At 43.9% G+C, this 24,957-nt stretch overlaps 2 protein-coding genes across 10 annotated transcripts in view; both read left to right on the plus strand.

The window, feature by feature from the left end:
• The window catches only part of FBLN5 (fibulin 5), a 47,589-nt gene extending 45,175 nt beyond the window's left edge, over positions 1-2,414 (plus strand). The window contains exon 11 of the mRNA XM_005506145.3: positions 1,555-2,414. Coding sequence (XP_005506202.1) covers positions 1,555-1,716 — 162 coding nt within the window. The 3' untranslated portion in view covers positions 1,717-2,414. The remainder of the gene's footprint in view (positions 1-1,554) is intronic.
• Positions 2,415-19,845: 17,431 nt separating this feature from the next.
• The window catches only part of TC2N (tandem C2 domains, nuclear), a 33,824-nt gene continuing 28,712 nt past the window's right edge, over positions 19,846-24,957 (plus strand). Inside the window, exon 1 of one of the 9 annotated variants that reach the window (XM_005506146.3) lies at positions 19,846-20,323. The gene's annotated coding sequence lies outside the window, so the exon portion shown is untranslated. Of the gene's footprint in view, positions 20,328-20,438; positions 20,570-20,711; positions 20,890-24,957 lie in introns of those variants that run through there. The other 8 variants (XM_065063650.1, XM_021292431.2, XM_065063646.1 and 5 more) reach the window with 8 other exon arrangements.

The raw sequence follows: 24,957 nt of genomic DNA on the forward strand, positions 1-24,957 counted from the left end.
AAAGAGTCAATGTTTCTTCTTGGTTTTGGTTGGGTTTTTGGTTTGGGTTTTTTTTGTTGTTGTAGTTGGGATTTTTTTTTTAACTCTTCATTGGAAAATGAAAAACCTGAAAACCAAAAAAGTAGGAAAAAAACCACAAACCTTTACCCCAAGAATTGACTTTCTGGGTTCTTTGTTTTTATTTGTTATGTGGGTTTTTTTGACTGAGAACACACACTTTATGTAGGTATTGCTAGAGAAACACAACTACTTTTCTTTTTTCAAATCTAAATCCTCATCAAAAAACATCTCTGTTCCCCAATCATCTTCACAGCACCTCTGACAAGTGGAGGTGGGTGGTGTCTGCACAGAACAGGGCACAGCCTCCAGGGATGGTGGCGTTCAGAAGGTTGATTTTTACACCTAGGCAAAAACCTGGCTTTGATATTCACATTAAGTGATGATCAGTGGCTATTGACGGTTCTCATGCCTCACAGAAACCGGTAGCATGACAGATTTCGTTAGATTCCAATACGCATTTCTACCAAGAGCCTCAGATTCTCACTGTTTAAAAAGAAGATGATGTTTCAAAATCCCAAAATGACAAGTGGTTCAAGAAGGATCTGTTACATCTCACAAGATCTTTCCTCTGGCAAAGTCATTACTGATCCCACTGACCTTTTTCCCTCACCTGGGTCGAAGGCTCCAGCAACCCGTGTTGTTGCTCAGATTTTGTGAGTTTTCTTATATTTATTTATCCCACTCCCATTTGTCACCTTCAACACTCCACTTGCACAAGCTGTGCTTTTCCAGCCACACATCAGGTTGGCAGCCAGAGCTGGTGGCTGTGGGAAGGGGCCAAGCAGCGGGCAGCACAACAGGGTGCTGGGGGAACGGGCCCTGGGCAATGGCTGCTCCTGGGGGTTTAACATCAGAAGCTCTGATTTATATATGCTCACAATCCACTGTTCTGGACAGACGTTTCAAAGGTCTGCTTCCACTTACTAAAGGACAGATTGTCTGAAGAGCCTTCACATATTTAAAACTCTTTTCAGAGAGTAAGGTTTTGTGATGTTAATTGATGCAATTATACAGCAAACCCCGATCCTGTTCACATCTGTTCTCAAGCTCTGTTAATATAACCCCATTTAGTGCCCACTACTTCAAACTAATGGTGCTCTTTACATCAAATAAAATAATATCTCACACACCAAAAAAAAATGGTGTCACTGCTTGTGCATACCCAAATTCCATGTTTTAATCTTGTTGTACTTGGACAATAGTAAATTTCTATGTTCAATAGCAAATTTCTATGTTCAACAGCTCCTTTTATGTGCAGGGCTCCCAAAGGCTTTACAAACTGTAAAAGGTGATAGTTCATGCAAAACACTGAAATGGAGCCAAATGATGAAATGAAGCTCTCCCATTAATTGCAGTCACTTCTAATAATTCAGCAGAGAACAGCGTTGTTTTGGGTGCTCAAAGACCATGGGCATAATGTGGGTTCACCTGAGACAATAGTTTTCAAGAGCCATTTCTGAAAATCTCACTTGCTTCCTCTTGTTTTGTGCACAGCAAACGGGACCGATCAGTGCTACCCTGGTGATGACCCGCCCCGTGAAGGGGCCCCGTACTATTCAGTTGGACTTGGAAATGATCACTGTCAACACTGTCATCAACTTCAGAGGAAGCTCTGTCATCCGACTGACGATATATGTATCACAGTACTCCTTCTAAACCTTGAGTTTGTGCCCTGGAAACATTCATACAAAAAAGACAGTTCCTCCTCTGCAGAATTCTCTCCTCAGAAGCCAGCACGTATAGCAGCTCCAAACCAAACCAGTATTTCCACAGACCCAGTGACCTACACCTGTCTGAGGATGGAGGCCTCTTCATGCACAGCCCCTACCAGGATGCAGACATCTGGAGATGTATTGTCAGCAGATCCCATATGATTCTCTATGTGGTTATATATTTTAAGGATTCTTTTTTCCATTGTAAACACTTCTAGGGTATGAGTCTATGTTTGAAAGACTGTGAACCTTTGTAGCTCCAAAGCTGCTTAGCAAAAAGCACCAAAGAAACTGAGGAAAAAGCTGGCTTTTGCAATCTTGCCTTTTTTTTTTTTTTTCTTTAGAAATGGAAAGCAGACAAAGAAGCAGAAGCAGAAACAAAAAGCCACCTATTGAAACAAGGGATCTCAGAAGTGCTAACTTACGTTCCCAATTATCTCTGGAATTATCAGTCAGGCACTTTGTCTCAATTCACCCTGCATTTGTCTTAGTTTCAACTGTTTTTTCTTTGATTCTGTTTTATAGTTAAAATCTATTGTAAATTCATTCCAAAATACATGTTGTACTATGTAATCTTCTACTTTCTAACAAAGTGTCACATGTTTGGGTTCCTTCCTGTATTAAATCTTTCTATATAACAGAGTTCACAGAAATCTATCACTGAATGGTATGTTTTACAATGTTAAGGATGTTATGCTTCTTGACACTCAGGCTCTTTGACACAGTCCTCCATTACTGGAATAGAGTCCATGGACTTTAGAGCAGATAAGAATCAGGACCTTATTTTTTCCTGTGATAGTTGCAAACAGTTCGTAACGGTATAAGGTAGTGATACTAACTCTGTAATTAAGGCTGCAACTAATCTTCTGTTCAAAGACCACTCAGCTCAGACCCATCCAAACTCCTTCAGAAAAAAGGAATTCTTCTGTTCACATGCAGCCTCTTTCCTATTCCTAACATTGGGGAAAATAAGCTGAAAAGTACTTGGACCAGTCTTATTGTTCATGCCTCTGCCATAAAGCAGACCCCACTGTACCAGTACCCAGACTTCAAACGATAGGATCCCAGTTTCCATAGGCAATGTCTTCTCAGGTATAGATGCTGTAACCAATAGAAAGTTTCTCCTAAAGTCTAATCTGATAATCTCTGCTCTCGTAATTTAAACCCATTGCTTTTTAGCCTACTTCCAGTAGAAATAGAGAACAGTTTATCTTCCCCTTTGCAGCAGTATTTAACATGTCTGAAGACTGTTGTCATGTCTCCCCTCAGACTTTTCCTCTCTAGTCTAAACAAACCCAATTCTTTTGGTCTTTCCTCATACATCACATTTTCTGGACCTTTGATCATTCTTGTTGCTCTCATCTGGATTATCTCCAGTTGGTTCACATCTTTCTTGAAGTGCAGTGCCCAAAACTGTGGAAAGTATTCCAGCTGAGGTCTCACAGTGCTAAGCTAAATCTATGTATATGTTTAGGAGTTTGAAAAAAGAAAAAAAAAAGTATAGTTTGGAGGTATACTGGTTACCTTGTTGAAGGCACTGTCAGTTTGGTCTTTTATTTTAGTAGGGATGACCGTTCATATTCCTTGTTCTTGAATTGCTATGAAGCAAACTCCTTTGCTGTGTCCCTCTGCATTTTCCTTATGGGCTTATTTGCTCTTCAGCACCACCAGGGCAGGGAAGATAATTTTTGCTTTGTCTTTTTGAGGACTGGAAATGCTTAATGCTACTTGGGAAAAGGAGTTTATGAAGCTTATAATGTGAGCAGGCTGCAGCAGATTAGAAGCAGTATGTGAGGGCTTCATGAAAGTGGAGTACTAAAAAGAAGAATACAGACTCAGAAAGTTATCACAGCACAGGCTGCATGACACAATCAGAAAATTTACTCTCTTGTTCCTAGTGAAGCTTTGTGAGTTAGTCTGGAGTTATTTTTCCCTGGCTTTAGCAGAGACTCTGCTCTTACTTGTATTCAGCTTGAAGGAAGCCCTGATGCAATGGCACACAGCAATGAAATGCTGAGGTGAGTGTGCTTAAGCACCTTCCATTTCTTAGTGGTTTAAAGTTTTCTCTGTGCTGTTGAAATGCCCTTGGATCCTGTGGCTCAGAGCTCTGTACACAGACTGTCCTTTATTGTAAAAATAAAAAGGCTGGAGACTGAATCCACAGTTTTGTGGGCCAAGCTGAGGGCGGGAAGCCAATGATGAGGGTAGCTGACTTGGAGGAGAAAAATGTAGAGGAAATGCACAGAGAAATATCAGAAACACAAATGTGTTTCCTGAGTGTATCATGGCTCATCATATACCACTGTCTTGGAGGGGATAATGGAGATGACCAGGAAGGAAAAACGCTAGTTTATAACCATGAAGCTAAAAGTGCTTGTGTATCCCAGATGACGGCAGTGAGACGTGGGAAACAAGCAGGATCTGGTGGCCCAGAGAGCAGACAAGGGGCAGGCAGGGTCTTGCATTAAAGACATTAAACTCTTAACATGCTGAAAGTCTTCCCAGAGCTTAAAAGCCCCTTTTCCCATGTTCTGTGACTCTATGCTATGGCTTCTTCATGTCCAGCTGAGGAGTCCTCTCTCTTCCTGCCATCACATCACCTTCTGGAGAGGAAGTGCACCCTGTTAGACATCAGACAGTTTCTCACTTCTGGGTTGTTCTCCCAGGGCCCCCACATACCAACCAGATTTAACCCTAATGTAGAAACATCAAAATCCAGAGGAATTCCATAACAAAACACTTTGTTAAAAGAGTAAAGCCCGAATGCTTGGTTTTTGCAGGGTCCAGCAAATACTCATAAAACAATATTACACTTGCTATATAAACATTCTGTGCCTTAGAAAAAAAAAAGTGAGAAGTCTGGAAACAAAGGAATTCCGCCACTTCTCAACCGCCATAACATCTTTCATCACTCACTATCACTCCAGCCAGCTCTAACTTTGCCAAAATATATGCCAATCTCAAAGTAATAAATTACTGGCAGTATATAACATCTAAACTCTCAATTTCCTAGTCAGGGGTCTGTTTCCAATAGACCATCACAAGCTCATATATTGCAGTAAAAAAAAACAAAAACAAAAACAAAAAGACTATGCATGTCAGGTTTTTACAGCATGAAAGTTAAAAATGCAGACTTGCAAGCTGTGTGCATTCCTGTTCTCCTTCGAGGTGGAGAATCCCTAAAAGCAGACAGAATTCCAGGTCTTCTCAGAAAATGATGCTTTATTCTAAACTATTGCAGAGGATTTTCTCACACAAAGTGTTTTACCGTACGGTTAATGGACAATATTCTGGCCAGGACCAGATGAGGGCACTGAGCCTGGTTTGGGTACACGTGGCTTCCCTCCAGCTCTGCTCTGATATGCTCCTCTCTCAGGGTGGCAGAGCCAGTCCCTGCCCGACCTGGGGATGGACTTGGCCTGTCCTGCCTCTCCTGTCAGCTGTCCTGTCTAACCAAGGTCCCCAGGAGAAAGACTGCCTCTCACTGCGTGTTTGTACAGCACCTATTGCCAGTGCAATAATTGGAATAAAGGTAAACAAAGGCAGAAATGGCAGTAATCTTTCGTACAGATCACAATGATTGGGAAGGAGAATCTATTTTGATAAAAGAACTGAGTGATTCATGCCAGTCGTGGTAGGTGCCAGAGGGAGAAGAATGGCAAGAGATGAATGATCCAGTGCTGTAGAGCTGAATGGGTTCTATTGTCCAGCTTTTTGACTTTGAGATATTTTTAGGGCATTGTCTTTTTCTGACAGAGACAACAAAATGTTTATTCACCTAAGGGTTTGCTGGATCCCACAGAATGGCTTTTCAACTTGTGCTTCTCTGACAACAATAGCTTTGTTGAGAATAAGTAAGCTTCTTTGAGTAACTGGTCACCAACCATCACCCAATATAGTTTCCAGGGCCATTCACACAGAGCTTTCACCTTTTCAGGTTGGGGGCCTGTACTCATATTTACCTTTTTTGGCTCAGCTTTTAGAAGAATCAACTTTCATTGTCTCATAAACATAGTAACAGCATCAGCAGAATATACATATTCATTTTTCTCTGTCTAGAGCAAGCAGAGCAATAGAATCAGTACAGGTTGTGGTCATTCATGTTCTCCAGACTCGTTTATTGTCAGAATATGCTACAGAATATCTTCTGTAGCATGTAGCTGTATTAGAACACAATTATATTTTCATACCAAAAAGATGTTTTTTTAAAAAAGAAGCACAATAAAATTATGCCCTAACATTATTCAAGCCTGACTACTGTTAAAATAAATCTCTATCCTGGATGGACAGAACCCTCAGCTGGTGTTAATTTGCATGACTGCTGCTTTTTCATGGAAAGATAAAAATTATCCTTAGGATCTTCCCTGTGTGTGAAAAGCGCTGTGCATGTATTTGTATACAAGGAGAATTTACGGAAGCTAAAACCAGTTGCAGCACTGTGGCTCTGCATTTGGAAGTCAAAGCCTTGTAAGACAACACAGCACAAGCAAATTGTGTTTTCTCATCTGACACGAGTGCAGATGTGTAATTTACACCTGTCATGTTTTGTTGTTTTCAGTCTTTGAACCAATTCTGAATAGCTCAACCCCAAAGCGGATGCCACACATGAAGACTGACGCTGGTGGTCACAACTAGATACCTGGGGATTCCGCAGAAAGCCAGCCCAGAAAGGTGACCTGTGCTGAAGGGTCAGTTCCATAGGCAGTGCAATGGTCCAGAGGTGTTTGTGCAGGGATGTCTCTGATCCTGCAACCGCCTCTTCCCTCACCTGTTTCAGTGCACAGTGCACCTGACATTTAGAAGTGTGCACATCAGAGGTGGAAATCTCACCTATTCCTGTTCTTAGTTCAGACTTCTGAGATCCATCTAGTGGTTTTCACTGGCCAAACTGATCCCCCATGTAACTCAACTAATATTGGTGAAGTCACACAAGGGAGAGTTTGAGTACAAGGCAGATATACTTTTACACCAGCAAGTGAATAATGATGCAGTAACTTTGATGTAAGAATTGAGGAATGTAGCTGGGTAGCAAAGCGATCTTTAGAAAACACTTCAGCATCCAAAAATTCCTGAAACATTCAATGTGTTTCAATTTCCTCCTGAATTTCAGAATTCACTCATTCTCCCTTTTGAGTCTGTCCTGGACAAGTGATCTCATTATGGTCATGCACTGCAAGCCCATGCCGAGTGAGCTCCACTTCTCCTCTGGCACTACGTAACATTTTTCACTTTGCTTTTTGGAGACGAGTTGTAGGCTATGCGTCTCTTCCAGGTTCTGAATGGCCTCTGCTGCTTTTCTCACAGCCCAGGCAGATCTGTCATTTCCCTGCCAAGTTCCCCTGTGCCCACCATCTGTACAACAAGCTCTTCATGTGCTTCACTGCAAATTCAGGCACTGCTGTTGGCCCGTGTGCTGCTTTTGTACCCCCCTCCCTCAGTGATGTCGGCAGGCACCCTTACAGCATTAGGTCTGAACGGCCAAAGGGATGCCCAGTCTGCTGGCAGAGCCTGGCTTCATGAAAAGGATTAAAAAATTCCCACAACCCCCCTATTTTTAAGGCTATAGATGCTCTTTTAGGTCCCAGTGAATCACTTTTCTCTTGAAATTCCATCTATACCATGCTGGCTTGATAGTGCCAAGGCTTTTTAAGAGGCCTGGTAAGGACATGCTTATGCAATACATTCTTAGGCACTTCACACCTTGGATGATGTTTTGCCAGTTTTCAAACAAAGTATTTGGCTCAGTCAGAGTGCAATGGGATCACCCCTGTGTTGAAGCCAGTGACTGACTAACCACCTTACATCAGGTCTGGATTTAGCTCAGTTTTGTTTTAAGTTTTGAATCTCAGTGTCAGTGGTATAAATGTAAGCAGACGTACTATTTTTACAGTAGAGCTGAAAGATTGTTTCCAGTAAATAAACAGTAGTATGATTGCAGTATCTCTTCCTCTGTGGGCACCATCTTTGGGTACTTTAAGATTTCCTGAGATATTCTTTGACACTTCAAAATTTCCTCTATTTCAAGCCATGCATTGACGTGTTTCCATGAATGATTCCTCATCCCTGTTCTTCACAGGCCAACACAGGCACTTGACTGTACATATTGTTAAAACATCAAGCTACACCCAAGCCTTTGCAGAGTCACAACTCATGCATCGCTCATAGAAACTGTTCCTGTCTGTAACCTATAAGGGGTTATGTTGACTTTCTTGAGATTCTGCAGTGTTCAAAGTAATGTATGTGCATGTGTTTTTAAAGACTGGGACCTTAGTCTGGAGGTCATTCATCAGCAACTTGGTACAAATGTTTTGTATTCAATGTGTGAAATTACAGCTACAAAAGTTAGTTTTGACAAAATCCTCAAAATATGTGGTGTTTCCTGGATGCCTTCACATAATGCAAACACAATTAAAAAGCCCAGGACCAGAGTTCTCCAGTATTCCTAGGAAAAAGCTGTCTTTAAGAAATACTTTGGCCAGTAAACTCATTTTGTAGATTATGTGAAATGCAAAAAAAAAAGGAGGCAGAAGACCTGCCCAGATTATACAGTGTTTTGGTTTAACACGGCAGGCAGCTGTTATAAACACCACACACAGTCATTTGTTCTCTGCCAGCTCTGCCCTCAGTGGGGTAGGGGAAAGAATCAGAAAAAACAAACAAACAAAACAAAGCAAAAAAAAAAAAACTTATGGGTTAAGGTAAAGCCATTTTAATAGGACAAGAGGATAAAAAATACTATTGCTAATAAAAACAATGATAATGGTAGTAATAGTAAAAGAATATATAAAACAAATGATGCACAATGCAATTGCTCACCACTTGTCAAATGATAGCCAGCCAGTCCCAGAGCAGTGGTCCCCCTGGCCATCTTCCTTCAAAATGATGTCATATGGTCTGGAATATGCATTTGGCCAGTTTGGGTCAGCTGTCCCAGCTGTTCGCCCCACCACCATCTTCTTGTGCACCTGCACAGTGCAAGAAGATGAAAAGTCCTTGACTACTTAGCAACAACTAGAACATAAGTGTGCTCCCAACATTATTGTCATTCTAAATCCAAAACACAGCACTGTAGCAGCTACTAAGAAGAAAATTAACTATAGGCAGGACACACAGATTTGCTATTTAAATCAGTATCCCCAAGAAAACCTGAATGTAGTTCATAATTTAAAAACATTCCTTTGGACTTCGACATCTGATGCCATTTAGGCAGGGGAGGGGGACAGAAAAACTAGCTGCTTCCAAAACAACAGCACCTGCTCTACAGAGATCCCAGGGCTCCTACAGCCATCAGAAACCCTGGGCAGCCCAAGTCTGCACCCCAGCTCAGTGAAGGAAGGCACAAACTCATAAAGACATATCCTCTGTTAGAGACATCGTCATTGACTTCTTAATGATATCTAGTGGAGATTTTTTTCATAATGTGCATAAAATTACTCATTGTGTTTATACATCTACGAAAAATTCGAAATGACAGGCCCAAGCTGTTGCCTGCCACATGTGTATCACCTGCAGCAAGCTCTAGCATATCCCTCTACCGTTCCCCAGGGCTGTGCTCACTTGGAATTACCCAGTCTGATTTGGTGCAAGTTATGGTGGTTTAAGTGACAGCATACAGCAGTATAAAGCTATTCCTCGAGATGAAAAAAGAGAAGTATTGAGGGATAAAATTACGGTTGAACCAGACAGTTAATAAAAAAGAGCTTGTTCATTAGTTAACCTTCAGTGCTTTGGTTATGATGTCATTGCTGCGGACAAAAATAATCAACCAGAAACACAAAATATTAAAAATATTATCTCCTTAGAAAGGTAACTGCCCATGCAGCCTATAAATAGCTCTGGAATGAAGACATTCCACACAATATCTCTAAGAGTTCACTCCTTGACCTCCAGCATCCCAGTGTTCCATTGGCAGGATAAGACACGGTTGGTCCTTACCAGGATACAAAGACAATGGCTGGTTGACGGTAGGCCAAGGGAAAGGCAGGTGGGGCCAGAGGGAAGGGAAGGACAAACCAAGATAATGTAAAAGTCCTAAGGAATGCTCCCAGTATGCAGGATGTCTGAGACAAATCTCTCCCTTGCTGTACAAAGTGTTTTAGCTCTGCTTGGGCCTTTGAAAGACAGAAAAGTACTAACAGTCACTTCAATAAAAATATGAGGGCAGCATTCATGCATTTGAATGCAGCATCAGTCTTCAAAATAGTCACACTGCCCTGGCCAGTCTGTCACCTAATGAGATGCACTGGACACTGGGAGCCTGTAAGTGCAGTTTAAGGTACAGAAGATATAGCACTACCTTATACCAACAGTTTTTTCTGCAAGCAGTACACTGCCCAGCTCAATGAATGCTCCACAGAACTTCTGCTGCTGCTTTAACTGTCATTTCCTTAACCCTGACTTGCAAGCTGTCCAGATTAATAAACAGGTTATATTTTTTAGTCTTAATTCTTTTCAGAAGAAAAAATCTGTAATTTAAAATGGATGGTTTCAATGTCTCTCATTCTGCCCCTTTAACCTATAGCCATTACTTCACTTGTAGCAGAAAATGAGCTTTTAATTTTTGTATTGTTTTACAACTTGAGTAGGGTCTCTCATAAAGCTTTTTAAAAATTAAAAAAAAAAATTTCTAACAAAAATGTTAAGTGAATTATAGTTTATTTTGATCATTGCCTGGTTTAGTGGTGATCATATAAGATCACTGCAAACATTCATGCCAGAATCATGTAATCCCTCTGGATAGCAAGTTGAATGAGGATCAATGATACTGGTACATCTGTTGGTCATAAGCACTAGTAATGTGTATATAGTAGCAGAGAGAACTTCAAACCAAAATACAATTAACTCTCATAGGCTAATTTTCTTTCATGGTTTTTATGTTGTAAACTTGCCCATACTTGGAGGTACATGTGTGCATTTTACCTTCATTTCCTGCTGAGTTTATGTATGATTAGGCTCAAATTAATATTTTGTGTAATACTACTTTATCTGTACCAGGACCTTGACGTATCTGTATCACAGTATCACAGTATGTTTGGGATTGGAAGGAACCTCAGAAGATCATCTAGTCCAATCCCCCTGCTGGAGCAGGAACACCTAGGTGAGGTCGCACAGGAACATGTCCAGGCGGGTTTTGAATGTCTCCAGAGAAGGAGACTCCACAACCTCCCTGGGCAGCCTGTTCCAGTGTCTGTCACCCTCACTGAGAAGAAGTTTCTTCTCAAATTTAAGTGGAACCTCTTGTGTTCCAGTTTGATCCCATTACCCCTTGTCCTCTCATTGTTTGCCACTGAGAAGAGCCTGGCTCCATCCTCGTGGCACTCACCCTTTATATATTTATAAACATTAATGAGGTCACCCCTCAGTCTCCTCTTCTCCAAACTAAAAAGACCCAGCTCCCTCAGCCTTTCTTCATAAGGGAGGTTCTCCACTCCCTTAATCATCTTTCTTGCCCTACGCTGGACCTTCTCCAGCAGTTCCCTGTCCTTCTGGAACTGAGGGGCCCAGAACTGGACACAATCCGAGGAATTTCTTTCTCCTGCAGCTCCACTGAAGGTCAGTGCAGATCACAGCTTCTGCTGGTGGGGATGGCTCCCTTGCCCCGTTCTCCCAGGCACCAGCCGCGCTTTACCCAGCACGAGTTCGGAGGGTGCATGGGAGGGTGTACAGGCTGCATGAAGGATCCCAGGAGATGAGCTCTCCTCCCAGCCTGACACGGTGCCACTCTCTCCTCCCAGTTGCCCTGGGTCTTGGAAGCACAACGAAGACCAGTGAAGGCAGGGGTTCGTGCAGTGACCATGAGGCTATGGGCAGAATTTGACTTAGGTCTGCAGAATAAACTTGTCTTCTTAACAAGTGGCGTTAAAATAAGATTATTTAGAATGAACTGGTTTCCTCATACATAAATCATTAACTAGCACCTTGTTCTCACTCCCACCTGCACTACATAGCTTGTGACTGTGGTACAAGAAAGGTTTTTCCACCCACACCATACTCAATGACCCATGCCTAATAGGATTTGGCTGTTTGTTGGTTGGGTTTATGTTTTATAAGTGGAATGTTCTTATTTCAGCAAATTGCAAGGGCAGCCCAGCCTGGCTCTGGTTTGCTTTGTGGGAAGTGAATGAATTTATGTCACACAGTTGCTCTCTTACATTCTCATCACTCAACTCACTGCACAGGTGAGGTAGGTAATACGCCATTCACTGGGCCTGTGATGATTTACAAGCCACTCAGAAAGCCGATAAAGATCTTTATAGCTGTTTTGAACTAAAAGGAACTGCCGCTGCTCATTAACAATGTCACGAGGACACATCAGCTCCCTCCAATACACTGCAAACGCATTAATTCTGAATCACACACTCAGTATAAATTACACTGAAACAAAACGCACACGCATGCAAAGCGGAAGAGGCCAAGTGCAGGAATGCTGGGCTGCAAAACTTCAAGAGAAGCAAAGAACTCTCTAGAACTGCTCAAAGAAAATGAGAAAGTAGCTCTGTGACCCATGACTAAAGACTTCTGGTTCTTCAGTCCCCACCAGTGTAACTTAGTGGAACTGGTCTGACCAGTGAATCCACTGAATGATTGGGCTTTCCACTCACTTTGGTGGAGAATGGACACTTTGGGAAAAAAGGTTTCTCAAACATAGCTGTTGGTATAACAGCTCTGGCAGCCTAATCTGAAGTTTCCAAACATGAGGCATTGCATCCTTCTTTCTCTAGTTGCTTCCAGTCTGCTTTTCAGGGTGTTCTTATAATTCATGCTGTCATGTTTCATCGAGGTTGCAAGCAGGACTGAATAGTGTGACCCCATCCCCTTTAACTGTCCTTTTCACAATGCAATACCAATCTGCTCGGACAGGATCCACCCAGCCAAGAGTCTCTCTGTTCAGCAAGAGCTCTATGGATAAGGCAACAGAATCTCTGGACCTGACTCACAAGTGTGGTCAGGAGAAGGAGGTTGTACTTCCTCTTCTGTCAGTGCTGTCCAGACAGCTGGTAAAGGACATTGCACTGCTGGAGAGATGGGGTTTGGCTGGGCTGTAAAACTGATATCCTGCAGGGATTTAAACTCCTCCTGCACTTCCTTAAGGGTCAGCTATGAATCGTATTTCCTTGAGAAGTCCTATTAGGCTGTATTCTGTGTACGAGAACTCCTGCCTTCTCCTCTCTGTTTTTGGTGGCATCGGTTACTCATGGGGCTTGCAGGTGCTGCTGAAAGCTGTTAAACTGTCCTCCGTGTCAGCCTGCACATAGACACAGCAGTGATGGAAAAAATGAGCCCTACATGTTTTTTCCAGGAAGCCGGACAGCAGCTCCCCATCTCACACAGGTGAACATTTTCTCATGCCAGTAACTCATGAGGGCAGCACGTGTGAACTTGGCTTGTTCACAATGATGCAAGTGTTTGTAGTCTGTGCCACTGTTCATATGGACTGACACAAATGGCAGCTGATTGATCATCTTTAACAGCGCTCCTGCATTTCCTTTTATTCTCTTCCTAGCCTGTGTTATTTTTACTTTCCTGGGCTCCTGCACAGTTCATCCACTACAGAATGATTGCCAACGCGCCCCAAAATCCAGTACCAAGACACAGTCTCCATCTGCCTGCTAATGAAAATTCTTGTCAGCCTGCTAATGAAAATCACAGTAGTTTAACCAAACAAGCAGCCAGTGCATTGGCTGAGAAATATTCAGTTATGGTTTCATAGGATCTTGGAGAACTAGTTCAATAAATCCTTGCTTGCTAGAATGAGCGCACCTTCCATCTCCCACCATATTTTTCATTATGTCACTTGGACACAATGCATGTGTTTTTAATGTGAAGTTAATCCCCAAGCTGCAGTGAAATGATTAACCCTTCACCCTTGAATTCTTTCCTACCACATGATATAGTTCTTATGGAGCTAAGAGTTAAAGCAATAGTGACAGCTGAATGTAATGCTTGAGGCAAGTGGATATTTGCTCACCATGGAAGGCCAGCCTTAGTCATACACATAAACTTTTTGGCTTGGGAAGCACAGTTAAATAACACAGCAAAGCTACTGTGTCCTGCAAACAAATATGTGCACCTACAGTTATTACTGCTGACTCAGGATTCTTGAAGATAATCTGTCCAGAAAATACTGTCAAGAATAAACATCCTGCAGTTTGCAGCTGTTAAACTTTCTGTTAAAAAACAGGTTCCTGACACCTGTGCCATTCAGCTTGGGTGTATGATCAAGCTGTACCAAGAACGTAACTCACTTCAGCCTGTTCAGAGGAGTCTCTGTGGTTCTACACATTCTCCACTCTCTAGATATTTATGTGTACCATCAACCACAAGTTAAATATGTGTAATCCCTCACCTTGGGTGAGAGTTCAGCTTTTTTCCTGCCCTAAAATCTCTACAGCAAGGATTGTGGATGCAGCACGTTTGCTTCCCAGTGATTCTGGCTGCACTGGTGAGAAGCAGCCAATGCTGTGGCGGCTCTGCAAAGTGAAGGCCAGGACGGTGGGCAGCAGGTTGGCTGTGTACTGGTCTGCTTGTCAGCAAACACGGCCAAACACCCTGCAGCTGGATTAAAGTGTCAAAATCAGGGTAGAGTGGACGGGTAACCTCTGTTTCTAGTTATGCTGTTTTGTAAGTGGTTTAAGTACCAAGCCAGACTGGCCTGTTTCTGCCTCCTTGCCTCTCCCTGAGGGACAAGCCCAAGGCTTTAGCTAGAAGGTCAGCATGTGCTCTCATTTCAAACTAAACCATTTTAGATGGAAGAACAGCTTTTCATCTTCAGTGGACAACCAGTCATTGGCCTCCATGGTTGTTTTTCCCAGCTCCCTTATGTCCACAGGGCTGGCAGGCTTTAAAGTGTTGTGATTTCTGGAATTACTTTTTCTCAGTCTTTAAGCAAAGTAAATGAAGTTTGCTTTCACCTAAAAATAGAAGACTAAAAAAAAACAAAAAACACAAAGGCTTTTACAACTGTAAACAATACACAATATTTGTCCCTCACAAGTTGGACCATGTCTTAACTCAGCCCTTTTCAGGAGGATCTTTTGGGTATTGCCCTTGTTCCAGCCTGTAGGTGACACCTGGCTGGACCCTGCATCCTGGGGAGAGGAATATCTGCCCATCCTCAGGCACACCTTTGCCTTTTTTCAGGAGAGAGGCCAGCTCTGAGGCCCTAAGTATATCCCAAGTAGACGATGGCATGAAAACATAGGTGAGGGCAGCAGCACCTGGCCCTGAGGTCCCAAAAAAGGAGGGGAAGAAAGGGGCCAGGCAGGTGTTTGGACATCTCCTGTCCCTGGCTCGGCTGCCTGCCCTGCCCTTTGCTTGGGCAAACAAGTATCCAGGCTCCAAGGAGACTGGGAGGACCTGGAGAGATGCCTCTCATCATCACACACTGAGAAAGGCATTTCTGCACAGTATCACAAGCAAGTGGGACAGGAACACTGTTTAGGGAGACACCTCATGGGCATCCCAGGAGGTAGCACCATCCCAGCCCAGTAGGAGAGCACCTCTTTGGGAGACTTGGCTTCACAAACAGCCCGGGGAGTATCCCCAGGTATTGGGAAAGAGCTGCTCCCATGAGGTTTTCACTGACCAGGGTGAGAGAGGAGAGAGAAGCACAAACTGTAGGAGTCACGGTCTCCAGCTCCCCGCAGCCATGGTGTCCCATCCATCCCTGGCCCATCCCCATGCCCAGGGAGGTGCCTGATGCCCTGGGGCTGGGGCTACCCAGCTGCCCTGTGCCCTGGTTGGGGGTGCACAGGGGTGGCCAGGCTTCCCCAGCTGCCCAGGCTCCCAGCCAGTTCCTTCTTGCTCCCTTCACAGAGCAGGGGCGTAGCGAAAACACAAACATGCATTTCAGCGATTGCCTGCATTTGGACCTCTCTTTCCAGCCCATTTCTAACTGCAGCACTTAAATCCCACAGATTTTCACTGTTAGCTGGTCACAGCTATCATGACTTGATGTGCATTTGAATCAGATGAGCTAAAATAGTTCTGTTAGATCTATTATGTCTCTGGCTTGTAAAATACAATAATTTCTTACTAGGTTACACTAATATTTCGTAATTCATTCTTAATATTATTCTTCAATAAAGCTCTGCACAAACAATCTATCCCACAGGAGAAACTTCTGCCAGATCCCAGCTGTCAAACACATTTGCTTCAAATACAGGAGTTCGTGACCTTTTATGTTTGTCAATGTGACGCCATGGAAATTATTTATAATAAATAAGCATATTCCAGAGTCAGGTGCTCCATGGGGTGTTTTTCAGTGATACAACAGCCTTTCCTGAAACAGGTCTTTCCTGTTTTGCCTTTTTTTTTCCCCTAACAATGAAGGTTTGGGAACAATTTGAAACCCTGTCATTGAACTGAGTCCAAATGCTGCACTGAAAGGTAGACAGGAACTCAAAGATACCTCAGATTTCAAATATTTCGTGAAACCAGCAGGAGATAAGGTTCTTACTTTCTCTTTTATCCCTTACCCTGCAAATGCAGTTTTCAAACAGCAGACTGTATGAATCCAGACAAACACTAAGTATGTTGGCTTAAAGCACTAAATCAAACAGGAAACTACTGGAACTGCTTAGATCCAAAAAGCAGTTTTGGTACATCAAGTGATTTTTGCATGCAGCATGCTCACTTTACAGCTGGGATAGCACTGTCTACCCACAATCTTGCAGGTACAAGCGCCCTAGAAAATATCCTATGTGTTGATAACATTTAATCTTCTTTTGTCAGCAGATGTGACAATGTTCTCCCAAACCTGTGCTGGGATTAAGAGCAGCTGGCTCTTAATGAAGCCAGGCAAGGAAAGGATGCAATTGGAAAACCATGGGAGAAGCACACCTTGGCTCCGTTTCATCCTTTTGTCAGCTGTACATGAAGGTTTAGAATGCCTCTTGAGTTTACTGTATTCATAATCTCGGATTCCTAGACAGTAGTAACAGCAAGGAACGCCTCACGTGTATGAAACAGAATCTTTTCCTCATGTATAAATATGCACCCACAGTCACTCCTGCTTGTCACTCCAAGCTGAAGCTGATGGCCTGAAAACTCTAGTCCAAGCCCAGCCCCCACTGCTGTGCCTCAGTGTTTCTCCTTCCAGGAACCTCACCTTGCCTTGGGCTCCTTTGGGGCTGGTAGCCAGGAGGTTGAAGACTGCTAAGTAGCTCAGAAGCAATCACTGCAGCCAGCACAGATGTGGGACTGGCTGTGGAGAGACAGGACCAAAGTATTCTGGTGCATGAAGGATGAGCCCACCTCAGATTTATTTTCAGAATGTATATTAATGGTGTGTTTGTGTACAAAGCATAAGGCAAGCCAGTGAATCCCTTTTCGAATTCACAGTGCATCAAACCTAAGTGAGATCAAGAGAGGATCTGATTTGGACAACAAAGTATCTCCATGCAATTGCTCCTCTAGGCATCCTAGCAACATATTCAAAAGATGCTGGACATTGTGCAATAAAGCTGTTCTGCAGTGCTGTGGGAGGAGGCAACTGGCTGCAGTCTCAGATGGTGGACAGAATTACAACGGGTTATGTCAGGCAAGCACGACATTCAGCGTGCATTTGGAAAAAAAAGGAGATAACAAAAAATGATAGTCACAGAAAGCATTACAGCAGCTTTCTATAATGAAGTGTGTGGACCCCACCCAGCATCTGTGGTAGAGGAAGGAAGGTGTCTGCTGAACCCAAACGTTATGATGGGAATGGAAAAAGCCAGGCTCCAGCTGAGAGTCGGACAGGCAGGATGAGGAAACAGTTTCATGTTTCTCCCAGCAAAGCCTCAGGGGATAAAGATTACTGCTGCAAAAACTTTTATGGTAGTAAAAACCTCTGGCTGCAGAAGTTGTTTACAACGGAGGTGTATTAACTGCTTAGAGACTTCAGCTGAAAAGAACTCCAATATTTCACTGAAATCTAAATTGCAAAATCCTTTTTTCTCTCTCAAAAAGCCTCTGCATAAGAAACTTAATTTCACGGCTACACAAGGAGTTTGGCTGTGAGACCTCGTACGCTGTGTGTTGGACGTGTCCTGATAACGCCCTGCCTTTAGGTCCCGACAGCTGACCTCATCACTTGGCTATGGCAGTATACACTGGGTTTTGAGTCTGATCATAAGTACATCACTTATGCTAGTTTCTGAAACTAAAATATTTCACACACACTAATGTTAGATGTTTGCTCCGAAGGATTCTCTATAGACCTGAGGAAGCTATTTGCAATCATCAACTGCTTAGTTGCATTTATTCTTTTGTAAACGAGGCAGGAACTACTAAGCAATGATGTTTTCCACTTTTTTTTTTGCTTGAAAGATTTCAATGTGCTCTGTGCAAACATGATTCATCCTCTAAACCACTTGATTTTTAACATGGAAGTTGGCATGATTCAGTAAGTGCACAAGTGGTGGGATCAGGTTTCCAACGCAAACGATCACGAGGGAGAATTCAGGCTTGATTTATGCAGAACTGTAGCCTCTATCAGCATTTCTGCTTAAAACCTTGTTCACTGGAGTATTTGCACAAAGTGAGGAAAATGGGTCTTAATCTGTTTGAAAGCTTTTGCAGATATAAAGAATGAGTCAAGAACATCTGTGTCAGTATTTACGCATGTGGTTTTTATTGTTACAGGTCTATTTCCTAAAGGTTTGAGGCCCAAAAGTGATAATATGCACTCCTGCTTGTAGCTACTTTTTACAGTCTTCTAGCTACTCCTCTTTCACCAAGAGAAACACTGGGAAGTTGTAATCCAATAGCACAAACAGCCTCAGCAGCAAGCGAAAAAGTGTGCTGTGCAGAGGTTCAAAACAGATCATCAGACAGGACTCGCTAGGGTATATGAGAGGTGAAGCGTAGCCCAGACTAATAAATTCTCCTCTGTTGGCTCTGCATGGCTCTGCTCCAGTGCCTCAGCTGACAGAGAGGTCTAGGGAGCGAAGAACGGAGGTAAATTTGTTTCGCTGCTGATCTTCACACTAGATTGGTTTGGGACGAAAATCTTCTAAGGGAGGTAGGAGGTTCCCCCCCGCCTCAGCTAAAACAATTACAGCACGATAATGTTCTCCCTCTCCATACAAAATCAGGTGGGCCACATCCCTTACCATGTGCAAGTGAATCTTGTGTCTGTTGAAACAAACTTCCAAATTTTCAAGCAGCTAAAAGCAGAATGGAAGGTGTGTCCCAAACCATCAAAAGAGTGCCAAGGATGCGAGAAGAGCCCCCCTCAAATTACAGAAGACAGCCTTGCCTTGAGAAAGAAGGAAGGTAGGCTTGCAAACTGTTTTTTTTTTCCTTTAACTGCCTTGTCAAAAATACCATTTTTAATATCCTTCATTGGAGAGGCAACCTGCGCTCCCAAAGGCTGGCTGCTACTGCCTTGCCAACTCCAGCAGCTGGAGAGCCTGCAAAACCCTTGAGCGTGAAAATGCTGACGTAACAAGCTGCATAGAGACCTTATCAGTAGTTAAACAACGCTCTTCTATAAAGAGTGAAAATAAAGTTGTTCAATCACGTAAATTAATTCAGTGAGATGCCTTGAAATGTGTGCCTAATGTGCACCTCAGGAGGACTCGCGTAATTTTGGAAGCATACTGGGTTACTGGTATTTCTTTAAAATAGTGACCACACATAATCTCCTGAGCTCCATTAAAAGGAATCAGAGCCGCTCCACTATGTGATACCCCAGTACTGTGACTGGCTTTGTGCAGAGATGAACGGAAATGCTTTGTTAGCTCAAATATTGTGAGTCTGTGCTTTTGGCAAAGGGTCTCCCCTTAGAGTGGCTCTGGAGCTTCAAGTAGCTGTGTTACACTGCATGATGACAGGCATGGAACACTTAGCAACAGGTCTGTGGCGCTATTAAATTAAAAATATCATCATAGAAAAACCGTCATCTTGGTGGATGAGGAACCCACCAAATGCTGCAGTTCAAGAGCTATTAGGGCAACTGTATGAAACTTCACTGACTGAAAATGTTAAAGCTCTTAAGAGCGTAAACAGCATTTCCCTGAGGAAATACTACCCTTTTCCTACTAATGCACCCCCACTTCTTGCACATACTTGCGTCCTGTGGTATTTTAGTGCTTCTAGTTCTTTATCAGAAACCGGAATTGAGAGGAGAGGGAGAGCGGATCATCCTGAGCCTCACAAAACTTTTGCTTCCTGCCGGGAAATTTCTGAACCAGAATTTCCTGCTGACATTTCTGAAACAAACCACCGTAAATTATCCTACAGACTACACACTGTGTGGCAGAGGCTTTCATGTCGGCGTAAAGCCTAACTTGACAGGGATCCATATTCCAGCTGGACTTACCATTTACTGGGAACTGCATGAAAAATCAAAAATTCACTTTTCCACTCTAAAATATAGGCCTGGTTTCGCTTCTAGTGAAGCAAGAGGCAGCTTTGGCACCACCTGTGCCAGTGTAACGGTCCAGCGAGCGACATGGAAAAGTTACTGGCAGCTATTTGGAGATAAACCTGCCCCCGTGAGTAGCTGCGATGAGGCCGGAGAGGCCCGAATCAGCGGGGAAATTCCCCCTCCGCGATAGCGATCGGTGAGTAAGCGCTGTGGGAGCGCACCTGAGGCGGTGTGCGGGCGGTGGGGCGGCGGTGCCGGGCTGGGAAGGGCAGGCGGGGGCCGGCAGCGGCCGGGCGGGAGGAGAGGAGAGGCCTGGGCGGGAGAGGCGGCGAGCGGCCGAGGCAGGAGCCGCGGGGCAGGGCAGTCGCGCAGGAGCTGCGGGCGGGAGGGGCCGGCGGCAGCTGCGAGCGGGCGGAGGGGCTGCTGGGCGCCCTCCCAAAAGGTATCGGGGCGGGCAGGAGCGGGCAGCGAGGGCCGCGGCGGCGCTGCCCTACCGCGGCTCTCTGAGAAAGATCCGGCGGAGCGCGGCGCGGGCAGCGGGGGCAGCAGCTGCCGGCGGAGCCCGGCGCGGGGTGTCCGCTGCCACAGTCCCGCTTCGGGCCCCTGCCCGCAGAGCTGGGAGCTGGCTTTCCTTGCCTGGTCGCTCATCGGAGATGAAAAGTTGGGCTCTGTGTTTCCAGCAGAACCATTCGATTGCCCGTCTGCAGCAGCCTCTGTAACTCGTGGCACACCTCAGTACCTCAAGATGGGCCGTGCGTGAGGGTAAATGGGAGCAAAACTAGCCGGGAAAGTTGGCTTTTGTTGGGCTGTTTTGGTTAAGTGACTCTTCCGTGGAACAAAACTAGCTGGGAAGGTTGGCTTTTGTTGGGCTGTCTTGCTAAAGTGACTTTTTAATATATATCACTGATGTGATTGAATGTAACATAACTGCCTTGTGTACTGATACTTAAGAGTATTTAAATGTGAATATACAATGATCCTTTTGCAATCGGGAGATTATTTTCTCATTGTGCATATAAGGCTCCTGAGAAAAAAAAAGAAAAACAACTAATGATAGTTTTCATAAACCCTGACATACTTCACCAGATGCATACTGATAGGTATATTGAATGGGGCAGCATGTTTTTAACGTCAGAATTCTTTATGGTTGTCAGCATATTGGCCTGTGTGATTTTTATAAGTAGGCTGAAACTTGACAGACTAATTCAACTTGCAGAACACAGATTGCAAAAGGCAGTGTTATTGGGCAGTTTGTGTCACAGGTGATGCTGCACATCTGTATTGCTTTGCCACCACACTACAGTGTGAGTGGGGCTTTGGGAAGGAAGACGGTTCAGCGTCTGCGGTTCGTTTGCTTATGGCTGAACGAGTGTTAATTTGACAGTGTGCTTCCAAGACTCGGCTCAAGACACTATCAAGTGGCAGACCTTGAGAAATGGAGGCAGGTAGAAAAATAGTAACTAGATTGAACTACCGCAGAATTAAATCTTTGTATCAATTAGGTCCAAGATTAAATTATACTTAAAACAGTCTCAAACTGGTATCGCTATAAGAAAATGTCCTTTTAAAATGAAAATATTCTGTGTGAATTAACATCTAAGCATTATCATGGGCAAGAGATAACTAATTATATCAGCTTATCTAGGAACACTTCAGGTAATTAGAGATACGGTTTAGCCAAAACTCAGAAGGAAGTTGTGAATATAGCTAGACAGATTTTCCCTTCTGTACTGGATGAAATTAGCATCAGAAAATACATTCTGTTTCCTGAAGTTACAACCTCCTGTATCCAAGAGCACTGCTAAAGCAGCAGTCGCAATTGTAGGCAGTTTCAAACTGTCCCATTCAAAAGCCATAGTGTACTTTTTAATGCATACCATACAGCTGGATTCCTGGGTGGTTCAGATTACTCTGGTTATTAAATAGCAGTCTGAAATAAATTTCATCTTAAATTAAACTGGTCATGCAACTTTCCTTCAGTGTGGAAAGTGCCCAGTGCCTCATGCAATTAATTTCTCGAGATAAGAATGGAAAGGTTGGTATCGTGGCTGTTCCTGCAATGTGCACGTCCAGTCAGTGCCACTGTAGTTGTGCAGGAAGAGAACTAGATCTCAAGAGACATACACTGGGCCACAGCTGTGAAGTGCTTGGGCATGTAAATGATCCTGTGGGCACCTATTCCTCAGAGGTAGATCCTTGCAGTCCTAACCCTTGGACTCTGATCTGTACAGGCACAGTTTTTCCCCAGTTACATTTGCTGAATGCATTGAGGTCTGCTGTTTGATGTGCCTTTGGTTTTGACACTGTTGATTAGTTAGGTGCCAAAACTGTCCAGGAATCCAGGAGTGAGGTGTTCATTGATGAGTTTCTCTTGGAGAGCCCAAGTGTCTTCAGATTACATGTAGATGGCCAGAACAACTTTAAAAACATGGAGGGGAGTATATTGCTATGCCTTTTTTTTTTTTTTCCTGACATATTCTTTCTAGGCTTTGTTTAAAGGTGTTACCCAGATACGAACAGCCAAGTTCTCAATTTGCATATTTTATGTCTCAAGAGAGTGCTAGAGTCATAAACCTGCGTGTTGTTCTGGCCTGGTGGTCTCTGACTCCTTACTTCTGAAATAGTTTTGCCTTGCTTTCAATACAGAAATACTCACTAGGTGAGCTGTGATCCTGCAACTCAGTGGCTAGTGCATGAATCCAGGAGTGGGGAAGTTTGATTTCTTATCCTTTTTCCAGCTGAATACATGTGGTTAAGCAATACTGAATTTCAATAAAAATGTTTATTATTAAGGTGTGCCTTGATTCTTACAAATACTTATAAAAATCACACCTACTAAAAACGCCGCACCTAAAGGGTACGTCGGACTCCACAGGAGGCCCACCAGTTCCACTGCCCTTCCCTGCACTTAACTTAGGTGATGGATCCCCAGGTGATTTAAGTCCTCTTTTTTCTATTAGTATGGGAAGAGTGAATGTGGGCAGGGTTGTTCAGTCACTCGTGTGTAGGCTGTTCCTTTACAGTGTTGAGACCATCATCAGCAAATTTGCTGATGACACCAAGCTGGGAGGGAGTGTCGACCTGCTGGAAGGCAGGAGGGCTCTGCAGAGGGATCTGGATAGACTGGAAAAATGGGCTGATTCCAATGGGATGAAGTTCAATAAGGCCAAATGCCGGGTGCTGCACTTTGGTCACAACAACCCCCTGCAGCGCTACAGGCTGGGCGCAGAGTGGCTGGAGAGCAGTCAGACAGAAAGGGACCTGGGGGGTGCTAATTGACAGGAAGCTCAACCTGAGCCAACAGTGTGCCCAGGTGGCCAAGAAGGCCAACGGTATCCTGTCCTGTATCAAGAATAGCGTGGTCAGCAGGACAAGGGCAGTGATCCTTCCCCTGTACTCTGCATTGGTGAGGCCACACCTGGAGTATTGTGTTCAGTTCTGGGCCCCTCAGTTCAGGAAAGACATTGAAGTGCTGGAGCGGGTCCAGAGAAGAGCAACACGACTGGTGAAGGGACTTGAACATAAGACCTATGAGGAGAGGCTGAGGGAGCTGGGGTTGTTTAGTCTGGAGAAGAGGAGGCTTAGAGGTGACCTCATCACTCTCTATAACTACCTGAAGGGAAGTTATAGCCAGGTGGGGATTGGTCTCTTCTCCCAGGCAGTTAGCAATAGGACAAGGGGGCATGGGCTTAAATTCTACCAGGGGAAATTTAGGCTGGATATTAGAAAGAAATTCTTTACAGAGAGAGTGGTCAGGCATTGGAATGGCTGCCCAGGGAGGTAGTGGACTCGCCGTCCCTAGAGGTTTTTAAACTGAGATTGGACATGGCACTTAGTGCCATGATCTAGTAAACGGACTAGAGCTGGACCAAGGGTTGGACTCGATGATCTCTGAGGTCTTTTCCAACCCAGTCGATTCTGTGATTCTGTGATTCTGTTGGAGAAAACCTCAGACTCTGGCTCTTTGTCCTAACCATTAGGCTTAGTCATTTGACGTGTTCTGTCACTTGTGTTTCCTGTCAGCTGGTTTGCTTTTTGCTCAGCCTCTGTTCGTTGTACCCGTAGGTGTTCTAGTTTCAGATGTACCTTACTCTAAATGCACTCTCCAGGGTTGTGGGTTGGCTGTTGAAAGGGCAGTCCTGCCATGGCTCCCTGTTTCCCTGTGACTGCACATTCTGATCGCACCTTGTGCAGTCAACTATGGGGGGAGTTGGAAAAGTACTCTTTAAAAAAAAATGTTTGTTCATTTTGGTGGTTTAGTTTAGCATCTAATCAGCGAGTTGGGCCAGCTCATTGTGCATGTTTACTAGGTCCAAGAGGAGCAGTTGTTGGCAAGGGAGAGCCGAACTGCCCCTCTCGCCAGCAGCCAGCCCTTAGGCAAGTTCAGGACAGGTGGACGCAGCCTCTGTGTGTGGTGGGTAGAGCCCAGAGGACCTGCCTGAGATGGGCAACCTCCAAGAGGAAGCCAGGCTTTGGCTGGCCTAGGCTTGCTGTCTTCCTGTGCATCCTACCCACTTTGGCTTATATCAGAAATACCCTTTGACTTTGGTGGAAACATATATTGAATTTGCCAGCTTGATAAAAATGCTATTTACTTCATTTAGTGAATTTTGCATGACTGTATATCCTGACCTACTGCTCCCCTCTTTGGACTCTTGTTTAATTTTATAAAAAAAAATATTCTGTTTACTCTGAATTACTATCTCCCAAGATACCTTAAATCTGGTAAATATTCTCTCTCTAATCTAAGTAGGACAACACCCAATCTGTGTCAGCAGAGAACCTGAGATCTCAGCTCTGTAAAGTGAAAGGCAAAGTAAGCTTTAAGTG

Source organism: Columba livia, chromosome 5 (genome assembly GCF_036013475.1).
Source record: "Columba livia isolate bColLiv1 breed racing homer chromosome 5, bColLiv1.pat.W.v2, whole genome shotgun sequence".
Classification (NCBI taxonomy): domain Eukaryota; kingdom Metazoa; phylum Chordata; class Aves; order Columbiformes; family Columbidae; genus Columba; species Columba livia.